The following is a 12500-nucleotide window of genomic DNA, read 5'->3' on the forward strand; positions in this document are numbered from 1 at the left end:
CATCTGTGATAAGAGAATGGCCTTGCTGGCCGCCGAAGGTGAATCACGAAAAGGAGATCCCCCGGCCGAGTATACGTTGGGCCGGAATCACGCGGCGTTCGATCTAGTTACCATAGAAACGTTGTTATCCGCAGTGCTAGAATCGCGGGCGTTTTCCTCCACGCCAGCTGTAGAAGAAAGCGCAGTAAGTTATTTAAAGAAAATAAAGCAAACCATTAGCTTACTGTAAAAAACCATTCTTCCCGTTTCCCTTTATTCCCACTAATACCTTGCTTAAAACTAGTCAACAACAGGCGTGATAGCCAAGTCGTTACAACTTTGGTGCAGAGGAAAGTAAAACGACACCCTGCTCATGCAGTCGAATCACTTCGGGTCGATCGATGCCTACTTCGCCTAATATTTCAACCGTCATTTCCAGCTCATCGCGGCTCTTGGCTAATGCACCGGAAGTGGCCGGAGTTCGGCTTAACTTCGGGGCGGGCGTTGGCACAACGGTCGAGTCTTCGATTTGGTTTCGATCAAGAAACACGCGTCTCTCCCGGTTATGGGTGTACGATTCGACTTCGTCCAGTTCGAGCACCGGAAATACGCAGGCATCCTTGGTCTCAAATATAGCCATCCACTCGTCACGCGTCTTTGAACGAAACAGCTCCTCGAACAGCTTTTTGCGCTCTTCCTCGTCTTCAAACTGGGATAATTCGGGATCGAGACCAAGACCCTCGAGCAACTGTCGGTAGAACCGGTTCTCTATCGCACCCACCGACAGGAACTTGCCATCGCGTGTTTCGTACGTGTCGTAAAAGTGGGCTCCTCCATCGAGTATGTTCTCCCCGCGAGGCTTTCCCCAGATAGGCAGATTTCGGGAGCGGAACAACCAACTTCCAATGTAGGCGGCTCCTTCGACCATCGCATTATCCACGATCTGACCACGACCGGACCGATGCCGTTCGAGTAACGCTGCCAGAATGCCAAAGGCACACATCATCCCACCGCCGGCGAAGTCGGCCAACAGATTGATTGGAAACGACGGTTTGTTTCCCCGTTTCCCCAACAACGATAGAACGCCAGAGAGGGCCACATAGTTGATATCGTGACCTGCACGTGCTGCGTGGGAACCACTCTGCCCGAAGCCCGTTAGTCGGGCGTAGATCAATCCGGGATTGTCCTGCAGCAAGATCGATGGCCCAAGACCCAATTTTTCCATCACTCCCGGGCGGAACGGTTCTATCATGACATCGGATTTGCGGCACAGGTTTCGCACGACCTCGATGGCCTTCGGTTTCTTCAGGTCTAGAGCCAACGATCGTTTGCCTCCTTGCAGGACATCCAGCGGGTTCCGGGGGTTCTGCAAAAGAAAATCAGACCTCTCAGCGTACGAACACGGGTCGGAAAGCTGTTTCCATATCGTTTTACCATGTCGATTCGCGTGACCGTGGCCCCAAAGTCGGCCAGCAACATTCCACAGAACGGCCCGGGGGCAAGCCCCACGAATTCCACGACCTTCAATCCTTTAAGGGCCATAATTCCAAGTCACGTTGCCGCTAAACCAAGAAGCAAACTGAACTTTGGCTCTTCCTGGTCCGCTTGTATTGTGGGTTTTCCTTACTTTTGTTTTGCTTTTTGCATTTTGCTCCAGATTCCCCGAGTCAACCCTACCCGATACAACCCTTCCCTCACGGCGGTTGGTCCGATAGTGGGCGCTAGTATCGCGTTTGCTTTTTCGCTCGCTCTACGGTGCGAGTTGCGAAGCGAGAACGAGAGGGCACGAAGTTTTGCGAAGAAATCGAAGAAGGCCGAAAGAAGCGCTTGGACTCGCGAATCGAGGGGCTGTAAACGCAGGCAGAGGAAAAATTCCACGGTCCGCGGGCGCATCATCGGGAGGACGTCTGTGTTCGCTTTTGGTTTATTTTCCGTTTTGTTTTCCCTAATTTTCCATTTAATTTCCATTACGTTTGTTGTTCGTTTTTCCGTTCTGGTGTCGAGGAGACAAAGAACACGGTCGCGTGTGACGGCGTTGTTTGGTTTCGCGTTCCGTTCCGTGATTTGTGGGCCAAAAATCTCGCGTGTCAGCTCCCGTTAAAAAAATGAAAAGAAAAGAAACGAGAATGAAAATTCCGCGGAGCTGTTCCCTTTAAACCACAATCGACGCGGGGCGTTGTGGGTCGAGTTTTTGTTTCGGAAACGGTAAGATCGCTGAACGGTGTGCAGTGCCAGTGAGGTGAAACTTTTAACGCATCTAAGCCCTATTTCTTGTAGGGCGACAGGATCGGGTGCATCAATTAGCACAGCTCATCGGGGCCACCGTGCTCGATGCTCGGAGTGATGTGAGAATTGCAGCGAAACTCGGGGCAGAACGCCTAGCGCCTAGTAGCAGTACCGCACCGTAATTTGGAGACAACGAATGAAAAATGCATGATTCAGCAGCGCCGCAATCTTCCGTGTGACCTGCTGCTGGCTGACGGCCGTCGGTGATGGATTGAGTGCGCAAATGAATGATTCACGATTTCGAAACAACGAACGAGCGAAGCAACGACGACTATAAGCCCGCAGCGTAGCGCAGAGAGATAAGACAACCGAAAGACGGCAGCGACGGCGCGTGGTGTTTCTGCTCTCAATAACGCTTTGCAGCAGCACCGCCGTGAGGGTCAAGTTGGGTAAACGAACGAAGCTTCTCGTGAAAAAGGGGCGTTGCAGCCGTCCCGGCACCGAGCTAGCTCCGATCGCATCGGTCATCGGGCTGCTGTTACGGTAGACAATGGGCGATGCCAAAGTAAAGCAACCCTTCTTCGGGACGCAACCGCATCACCATCACCATCATCATCATCATCACCACCATCATACCCCCACGGAAGGATCCTCGTCTACGTCTTCGCCAAAAAACAACGGCGTAACCATCATGTCGACGGCAGTGATTGATCAGAAACACACCTCCGGCCAGCCGTTGATGGGCGGTGGCAGCGGAAAGGATGCGACGGATACGGGACCAAACGCACAATCTCCGGCCGGAAAAGACCAGAAGAGCCCTGGCGGTCTCAAATACGAGCAGCTAAAGCTGCGCAAGCAGGAACTTCAAAAGTTGTTGAATGAAAAGTATAGCGAATTGCAACAGATCAAACGCGAAGAGGCGCAGCTGATCGGAATGTATCCGAGTGACTTTAGCTGCGGCATCGGTTCATCGGACGGACCGGCTGGCACGGCGGCCGGTGCTAACGGTGTCGGTAGCAACGGTAGCGCCCCAACACTACGTCGCAAGATTGGCACTAGCTTTAAACTACCAGAGAACCTGCTGAACAATCGCGAGGATGACATCAACAAGCTGCTGCTGGAAAAGCAGATACAGGTGCAGATATCGGAAGCCTCATTACGGCTGGCAAACGACAGTGGCCAGTCAAAGTCCGTGCGTCGTACACACAAGCAGAGCTACGAACAGGCACAGCAGAAACTGTTGGCAATTAATCAGAATCTCAGTGTGCTGAAGAAACGTCAGCAGCAACAGCAGCAGCAACAACAGCAGCAGCAGCAGCAGCAACAATCGCAGCAACCTTCTCCCCCAGTAGATCACAAACCTTCTAGCCGAGATGATATCGATCTGCACAAGACGGCGCAAGTGAATCGCTTCCGATCCAACAGCAACAGCAGCAGTATGCTGATGCATCTGTCCGAGCGACGAAACTCGATCAAATCGACGGGATCCTCCAACGCATCTGGGAGCGTTGCCGGACAACATAATCTGCAACATCATCTGCATCAACAGCAGATACAGCAACAGCATCAACAAATGTTGCAGGTACAGATACCTCCCGGACATTTTCATCATAATCCGCACCAGCAACACCACCAGCAGCAGCAACAGCAGTCGCAGAAGCAACAAATATCGCCATATTCAATACATAGTGGCATTCTGCCTTCTGGATCACAAAGCATGACACCGGCTGCCTCGGCCGCGATGATTTCGCAGCTAAACATGCTACGACATCGAGCGCGAACGGAAAGCTTTAGTGGACTGGTGTGCTACGATTCACTTTCGGCCGGATCGGCTACTGAACTGAGCGTGAAAATGTCTCCGATTAGTGCGAACGGTAGCATCCACAGTGGTGGCAGTATGAGTAGCCAGGCCTTAGGTTCATCGCAACTGCACCATCATCATCATCATTATCATCAACAGCAGCAGCAGCCACAGCCACAGCAACAAGTGATGGTTGGACCGGGCCCATCACGAATGAATCGATTGATTCAGCAACAAATTGGTGTTAACTATAGTCCACCACCTGGCGTCAGCAGTGCCGGTTACGTACTTTCCCCTACTGCTAGTGGTGTAGGTTCACCTGGGGGGAATGCTATGGCAAATTCCGGTGGCCAAGCATTTGTATATGACGCCAAAGTGATCTCCCGCCTGCAGAGCAGCGTAAATAGCAATATTCAAAATCATTCCTCTCCCCCTCCACCCCAGTCAGTGCGAGCCAGTACGATCCTTCATCCCAATCACCAGCACAGTCTGAACGATCAAAACATTAGCCCCAACACGAACTCCATCACAACACCAACAGGCGGTGGTGGCGGTTACGCTGATCACAGGCTGCAGGCTGACCCTACGACGAACGAAGCCCCTGCCGGATTGGGTGGTTACTGGATGACATTGGACAGTGGAGAGAAGGTTTGGTGCTCGGTGGACAATCGGCAGTTTTCGAGCCTCGATCGAAAACAGAACGGCGGAGCGGGAGGAGGCAGTATGAAGCTTTCACGAACCAGCACCAAACTGAACGCAGCTTCCAAACCTTCTGGCCAGCTGCAACCTTCGGTGAAGTCTTCCTCACTGGGTAACTTTCAAGAATACATTGGCAAAGGTTCACCACAGGATGATGATCCAATGTTCAACGTGCAACCGGATGCAATTTCTGTAACTTCCGGTTCCAGTGAGCATAAAAAGCGCGAGAAGGTGTGGCGTGAAACGTCGCTAGACAGTCCGCTGCTAAAGCATAAGGCGCTACCACCTGCACCTCAATCGCACACGACAAACTCCTCCGCCAGTCCGGGTTCAGCTGCAGGATCGATGATGCCGAACGGTCCTATGCTCCACAACCCGAATGCGCTCTCGCCACACTCTCCTTCGCACTATCACCATAACGTCGGAACGATCGGCGGTATGGGTAGTAGCAATCCCACCGTTCCGTTGCATATCAACACGAATATGTCGGCCTACGGTTCAACGATGGCAGGACCTTCGACACCTTTACTGCTTTCACCCCAGCAAATGCGTTACTATCAGCAACGGCAGCAACAACTTGTGGAACAGCAGCGCCAGAGACAGAAGCAACAGCAGCAGCAGCAACAGCAGCAGCGAGCGCTAATGGAAGGACAACAGAAACTAATACATAGCCCAACATCCGCTAGGCATGGCCAAACTCATGTTTCGAGCGATTCCGGTGGCGGGGCTTTGCAGCCACCGCTTACAATGATGACTGCGAATGCTACATCTACCGCTGCCCTTACCACGACAACGATGGAACATTACAACGCTTATCACTATCAGCAACAGCAACAGCATCAGCATCAAAAGCCTTTAAACCCACCACCCTATCACTCGCGGCACCAACATCCTCCGCCGCCACCGTTACCACCTCCGAACCAACATCATTACCACCACACCAGCCAACAGCGCCTGCTACATGCTCAACCACAACCTCCTGCACCACATCCGCCTGCTCCACCGCAGCATCTTGATCTACTGTCGCACCAATCGTACGTAGAGCACGACGGTCCGATGGCAAGCCATCTCTCGCCATCGGGAATGAGCACTCGATCATCTCATCATGCAGCGGACGGAGGCGGGAGTTACTATCATCACGGCACACTATCATCCCGCCATCCCGATCTCGTCATCTCTCCAACGCTCTCTCAAACCTCGTCATCGCACACGCTCATCTCGCCAACGACGATCGTGCAAGCACTACCCATTGGTGCCCGGACGGAAGAGCGTGGCAGCAATTCACCGTCGCCCTCAATGCAGCAGCCATCGGTGACGGATCAGTATGGTGGTCAGAAGTCGGACATACAGATGGAATCGCCGAAAAATATGACCGTTGTGCAGCAGGGCAAAATAATGCCCTACAAGGAGGTTACCAAACCGTTCGAAATGTCCGACTTCTACAAATACTCCACCAAGTATCGACAGAAGCAGCAGCAACAACAGCAGCAGGAACAGCACCAGCAACTGCAGCAAGATCATCAACAGATGATAGACCATCGGAGTCCTGTTGGGCAGCAGCAGCAACAGCAACCGGAGGTAGATGATGAAGGTTCCGGGGATGGCATTCACAAAGGTATATACCAACCACCGAATCGATCAATTTGTCAGCCTATTAACAATTACAATTAGGAGCGTGGCGAAAGACGACATCAGAGGCAAGCAATTTGAAACGGAAAAGATTTCATTGACAGAGTAGAGGGTGCATTTTTTTAAATGTTAAATATGTAGCGTCCCCTCCCCAGTATATTAGCCAATGATTCATGGTCAAATGCCGTTAAAATGAGCATCTCTACAATTGTACCTGTTGCGTTCCCAACTATTGCAGATACGGGAACTTTAATGATAGCGTTCAAGATAAGCGATCAAGGTATGGTGTGTTTGTCCAAGTCGATTCCATTTTGCGATATGTTTTCTGTTATCGCAAACACTACCACTAGCAGAATGCTGTTCTGAACCGTGCAGGAACGCTCCCTTATCGTTTCCACTCTCTAGGTGAGAATTCTGAGAAGAAGATGCAGGTTACTTGGTGGCGCTTCGTTCTCCGATTACCTTGAGCTCGTAGCAAGGTAAAGCAGGACGAGTGAAGTGAATTTATTCTACCATACACAGGGTAGCATGTACTCTGGACACGGTATAGGTAGCCTGTTGATTTCAACGTAGGATTCTTGAGAGAAAAAAGATTAATGGGATGAATATCCTTTGCTTCGACATTACACTACCTGCCAATTCCATTTTCCTCGTGGTATCAGCAAAAAAAACTCATAAACCTGAAATCTGGTTGAACATGATGAACAATTTCCTCCTTAAAAGACTTACAAAATCTACAGGTAGTATCATGATCATGCTCCCCTAGAAAGAGTAACTGAAGAACAACAAAAGACTGCAGCTTCATACCACATGTTCGACGGCGGCTAAAGATTATCAAATCTTGGCCGTTATCTACGATAGCTATTCGGTTTAGTAGAGTAAGTGTGGATGACGCGTTCTTTCGAGAGGAGCCACTAATAGCTAAACAGAGACTGTACAGCGCGGCCTTATGAGTGGTAACAGTTCAAGAACAGGTACGGAAAACTAACCGGAGATAGAGGATTGGAGCTTTTCCACCAAATAATTGTAGATCAATCATCAAGTGAAATGATGTTTAGTGTTTAGTTTCCCCATAGAGATATTACTTACGATTGCAGCAAGTATATGTTTTGTATTTAACGCAAAAATATCAGGGCCAGATACCTGGTGGCATACATATAGAAAATGAAAAACTAGGCTAGACTCAGATTGCTCTTGAATAGATTGTAGAAATGATATAAACCTTAATTATTAGGTAGTTGTAGTGTTGTATCTTGGATCAGTTCGCTTAGCTCTTCAACTCGGACAAACGTAATGATAACAGTCTGCGAATGGGTAGCGAGTCCAACTAAACTGGGTAGATTCTATACTGTTTTGTAAGCATACGTGTACTGTTGACTGATAGGTGCAGTTATTTGTTTATTCCTGTTCGGATAAGGCGAAGCTCTACTGTTAGATGGAATCATGCGGAGGCAATCATAAACGCAGGAACGCTTCTTTCTACTGTTGACAATATAGGGAAGAACGAGCTAAGTCTTATATAATAAGCGGGAGTGATATACAGCAATTTACAGAATATTGTAAGACGCTAAGGGGATCGTCTGATCGGTTGATTGGAAAATATATAAATTTTTCATAAAGCCGGCGTGTTTATCGAGTTTTGTTTACTGCTGCGTACATACCTTTGATGAACGTTGATGAGGGGAGTACTTTTTCAACGTTTTTACCAAACTTCTTTTTCAACGAACGATTGTTTGAACCGACATTTTGAAATTCATTCAAACCCCCGCAGTAAATTCGTCGAAAAGGCTAAAGTGAATAAAAGAAACAGGTAAAGTCATGAGAACGAATTCCTGCTTGTAGAGAACGTAATTTCTATCCAAAACCTTGGGAAAAGTTTGGAAAAACAGCGGAAAATCATCGTTTAAAGGCTGCTGTACAAAACTGCACCCAGCCGCAACACGCCAAGTTTCTCGACGAGACGAGGTGGAAACCACGTAAAAGGGGTTCTATTTCCTTTTGCAACGCCCCGGAAACCAATCAACCCACTCACAATCAACTGCTGAGAACGCGTTAGAAGGCAGGCACAGAGGCCGGGGAATCTACGGAGCGTATTCCCGGACCAGCGAGCGGTTGTTGAAAACGGCCTTTCAGCACGTTCCCTGCGGAATCTTCTGGTTGAAGCTGGTCATATCGCGAATGAAGGACGTTCCGTTTCTCGGTTTCTTCGTGTGTACGTCGGTGCTAAATATATCAAGCACATTGATGTCGCTGCCGGTCAGGTCGAAGCAATTGTTTGCTACCGTTGCTGACTGAACCGTGACACCGGTTACCGTGCCGATGTGATCGAGCGAATGCCACAGCAATTTCGGGATCGGTAACGTGCCCCGCAATCGATAGTTGCGGTTTGCCTGCTCTAGACGCTTCCAGTATGTAGCGTCCAATCCGATTGTACTGCGAGCAGGAACGTTCTTTGCCCGTACCAATCGTCGAAGCCGACAGTGACCGCTTATCGGTGGATGCCGGATCGGGGTCCTTGTTACTTGTCCCAGGATCAGATATAGCCAACGTTCCTGCACCCTGCTCACACGCTTTTAGACACAGCACGGTTGCTCGCTTGATCTAGAATAGAGAAATGAACCATTTAAACGAGCAAAAGCAGATACTATGCCTGATAAACCGACTGAACTTATCCTTCGATTTCCTTCGTATCGCCAAACGCTTGCTGTCGATTTGGTAAACAAGCGCCTACATCTGTCAAACAAAATCGTCATCAAAAACGTCACTTTGGGGCTGGCTCTGTTTTCTTTTCGAGCCAGCTGCGATTTGTCCTCTTCTGTGCCCTGAATTAGGTGGGAAATCGTGTCGTGTGCGTCGGAATTTTGTGAATTTTATTGTTGTGAATAGATTGTCGTGAAATCGCAGGCAAAACCTTTATCGGAAACCTTCCAACCATCAACTCCAGCAGCAGTAGCAGCAGCAGCAACAGCAGCAGCAACAACGGGAGCATCAACAACAACAAAAGGACGAGGCCGAGGTTACGAGAGTACGATAAACCGCAGAATTACACTCCAAAAATGATTCTCTAGATACATTCCGTGCAGCGAAGGTGTTTTGGGTTATCAACGAATCCGGTTCTCCCTTTATGGGTATTTTTTGGTCCCTGGAGAAAACAGGAGTTCGCGCTGGCCCAGGATGTAGTGCTCCAGCTATCCTTTAGCCAACGAAAATCGATTCCGTTGTTTTTGTTTGCTTGTTGTGCGTTCCGCAATCAATTGATTTTCGGTACGCGTGTTTCAGTAGCGCCTGCTCCCGGGTGGCAGTGGAGGTACGGGGGTGATAGTGATAAATTTTCGAGATAAAAAGTTTCTAGCCGCAGTTGAGTCAGGCTTTTCGCATGAATTCCGCATGAGCTGTAGCATATACTAAATAAATCCTCTTCCCATCTTCTACCAATTTGTCGTGCCGCCTGACCGATTTGGAAAATAAGGCCACCTCATCATCATTTTCTCCAGCAGCTCCACACACGGTCATCGATGCGGAAATCGTGTTTCCCTCGTTGAATCAGAAAACCAGCGACGACATGACCTTGCTCGCTGCCGTGGCGGACACTGCTCAACAAATTGTCACCATATCGGTGGGGGTCCGGCAGCGGGGAATGTTCGCCGTCGTGACTCATGCAGTAGTACACACAGCTGCGACGACGACATCGTGCCCTTCAGTAGCAAACCGCGTTTCCAGATGCGATTGAGTAAGATAACAAGCAGCAGGCCATGTGCAAAGTTAGTCACAGACTAACAGTGCGACTGCGATTAGTGCGAACTTCTAAGCTGAACTTGCTGCTGTAACGATCGATATCACATGTTAGTTTGGATTTTTGATAAAGGACCACCAGTCGGGTTCTAATTGTAATGCGACACCACCTTTGCTAATAGGATGAGCTTGGCTCGGACTGTGGAGCAACGTGCCCGTTAGGTCATGATCTCATTAATTCCGTTGATGGTGGCTATTGCAGCTAAAGCTTCTCGATCGATGTTTGGCAACTTTTGGCCTGTAAGCGTACGAAGTGGAATATTCGACGAACCTAGCCGTTGACTCATTAATCCCTCTTGAGCATGCTTTTGCTTCCCATTTCCTAATCTTTCTTGTAGCATCTTGTTTTTGATTTCGTTCTCTAGTTTAACCTTTGCTCTGTTCTGTTTTTAGGAATGTTTAGCATCACTTCTGTTGTTGTTATTCTAGTTTCACTTGCAAAACTGTGTACCTGTTCACCATCCGCACAGTAAAAGGTGGTGGTGGATCGACGTTGGATGCTCGTACAGCTGTGATCTTAAGATGTGACTCTGGGTAGAGTGGAACCGCAGCTCCCCAATATTCGCCTGCTTCGCACGTCGTGCCGCAGTGGAAACACCAGCAATGTATGGCTCGACCGATCAGGGGTAACTGTTCCTCGTATCTGTGATAAAAAGCATTAGTTAAACCAGGAGTGAGCGTTATAGCAAACGAATCCATATTGTTCGTCGGGTTCTCCGCGCAAAAAGTAAGCCGTTTAACGATGGCAACGACAGTGAATACGTACGCAATCAGCATAGAGCGCTTTCGAGCGAAAGCAGTTAATGTGCCGCCCTTACTAAGCACGGCCATTGCTAGTGGCGGTGGAAGCGGAAGTAGCAGTAGCAGCCTGCTGTCAGCAAGCGAAGCAACGACGACGGGCTCGCCGACGGCGACAGACTATGCGGCGGATGATCGAATCGAAATTGAACCCGGAATGACGCTTCAGATTGTTGAACAGCCATCCAGTAAAATTGCACTGATCAAGATCAAAGATTTTAACGGTAACACAACCGTGGCAACATCGGCAAACGCATTGCGTTCGTCCGCAACGGCGATCGGTGAGGGATCTGGAATAACGATGAATGGGACGAGCGGTGCAGCGAGCCCACATGAGAACCGCATTTATCAGTGCCAGGTTGCCCATCTGCAGCGAGTTCCGGCTGACATTTGGCCGTTCATTATTGCAATACTCGATCCGCAGGAGCGCTGCGAGTTCGCTAAGAGACCAAAGCTGTTCGCGTCGGTAAAGCAGCTACGCACCGGTGACATTGTGCTGGTGAACTGGCTGGCAAAAAATCGGAATGTAACTTACGATTGTATCATACGGTACATTGGACCGGTACCAAAGATCGGCCCTGGGTACTACTTCGGACTCGAGCTACTGGTAAAGAGACTGTTTTATACCTTTCATTCTCCCTTCTATTGATTGACCCAATCTCAACCCTCGTCTCCATAACTTGGGTTTATCTGGTATTGTGTTTTGTTGTTTCCAAAACATCCATCCCACCCTGTTCATAATCACGTACTCTTCGCAAGTGGCACCAATCTTTAGTTTACTGTTTTCCGCACTATGCAATCATCCCATTCCAACTTATCCTTATCGAGAAGGAGCACTCCCATCTAGCAACCGATCGCAACAAAAGAAGAAGAAGAAGAAGGATGCGCAAGTATCACATGGAGGCAAAAATGCATCACAAACAGAACCAAATTGTGTCTTCAAAAACAACAAAAAGAAAAGCGAATAAAACCATCGCAATCTGGTCTCATCCCAACCACACACCCTATCGGCCTGCCAGGTAACACAGGAAAGCTTGAGAGTGGATTTTCTAGCGTCTTGCGTTCCGACTGATCAATTTTAACATTCCCATCCCTTGTTGTTGCCTTCGTGACAGTGTTTCTTTCTGCTGCTAATTTCTTGCTTGCATTTTCTTTCCATCCTAGTTTCTCCTATATTCTCTAGTGCATTTTCCTTCTAGTGAGTGATGTTTGATATGAATTCCTTTGAATTTTGTATTTCTACGAGTTTCGAATTGGCTTCCTTCCCGATTGGCGTGTTTCGCGATTTGTAAATAACACCCGAACTAAGGCTACCAAATTGAGGGCAAACTAAATTCCGGATTCACCGCATTTCGTAGATCACTAACTAGTCTAATGCACCAGAGTGCAGCGTGTCGGTTTTTGCACTAACTTATTTCGCCCACTTTCTATTCCCTTTCGGTAGAACTTGGACAATGGCGAATCACCGCAGAAAGATGATATCGATTTCGTGTCCGAGTACATGAACTGTGAGCCCCGGTTGGCGTTGATTGTTGCCGCAAACTGGTTAAAGTTTACTGAGCTTGAAGCGTCCGCT

General features: G+C 48.9%; 4 protein-coding genes across 6 annotated transcripts in view; 3 read left to right on the forward strand and 1 right to left on the reverse strand.

Annotated features, from left to right (window-relative positions):
• The window catches only part of LOC126578487 (2-oxoglutarate and iron-dependent oxygenase JMJD4 homolog), a 1378-nt gene extending 1013 nt beyond the window's left edge, over nt 1-365 (forward strand). The window contains exons 1-2 of the mRNA XM_050241089.1: nt 1-184; nt 284-365. The exon at nt 1-184 is cut by the window's left edge and continues 1013 nt beyond it. Of these exons, the coding sequence (XP_050097046.1) occupies nt 1-184; nt 284-337 (238 nt within the window). The 3' untranslated portion in view covers nt 338-365. The remainder of the gene's footprint in view (nt 185-283) is intronic.
• LOC126570888 (alpha-methylacyl-CoA racemase) lies at nt 221-1615 on the reverse strand. The gene is made up of 2 exons (XM_050228968.1): nt 1414-1615; nt 221-1345 (listed from the first exon to the last, which is right to left on the reverse strand). The coding sequence occupies exons 1-2, from the start codon at nt 1519-1521 to the stop codon at nt 311-313; spliced, it is 1143 nt and encodes a 380-aa protein (XP_050084925.1). The 5' UTR covers nt 1522-1615; the 3' UTR covers nt 221-310.
• Nucleotides 1616-1886: 271 nt separating this feature from the next.
• On the forward strand, nt 1887-7954 carry LOC126570841 (myb-like protein Q). Its single transcript, XM_050228882.1, has 2 exons — nt 1887-2184; nt 2257-7954. Exon 2 carries the CDS (start codon nt 2756-2758, stop codon nt 6374-6376), a length of 3621 nt encoding a protein of 1206 aa, XP_050084839.1. The 5' UTR covers nt 1887-2184; nt 2257-2755; the 3' UTR covers nt 6377-7954.
• A 2671-nt stretch (nt 7955-10625) lies between these two features.
• Nucleotides 10626-12500, forward strand: part of LOC126570840 (ubiquitin carboxyl-terminal hydrolase CYLD) — an 8170-nt gene continuing 6295 nt past the window's right edge. The window contains exons 1-3 of one of the 3 annotated variants that reach the window (XM_050228878.1): nt 10626-10752; nt 10813-11531; nt 12369-12500. The exon at nt 12369-12500 is cut by the window's right edge and continues 1183 nt beyond it. In XM_050228878.1, coding sequence (XP_050084835.1) covers nt 10734-10752; nt 10813-11531; nt 12369-12500 — 870 coding nt within the window. In that variant the 5' untranslated portion in view covers nt 10626-10733. The other 2 variants (XM_050228879.1, XM_050228881.1) reach the window with 2 other exon arrangements.

Source organism: Anopheles aquasalis, chromosome 2 (assembly GCF_943734665.1).
Source record: "Anopheles aquasalis chromosome 2, idAnoAquaMG_Q_19, whole genome shotgun sequence".
Classification (NCBI taxonomy): domain Eukaryota; kingdom Metazoa; phylum Arthropoda; class Insecta; order Diptera; family Culicidae; genus Anopheles; species Anopheles aquasalis.

Bases quoted from the DNA above. Each gene is read 5' to 3' on its own strand.
- LOC126570888 (XM_050228968.1), bottom strand. From the start codon at position 1,521: ATGGCCCTTAAAGGATTGAAGGTCGTGGAATTCGTGGGGCTTGCCCCC. The intron at 1,346-1,413 runs GTAAAACGATAT...TTTCTTTTGCAG, and splicing joins CGGTCACGCGAATCGACATG to AACCCCCGGAACCCGCTGGA.
- LOC126570841 (XM_050228882.1), top strand. From the start codon at position 2,756: ATGGGCGATGCCAAAGTAAAGCAACCCTTCTTCGGGACGCAACCGCAT.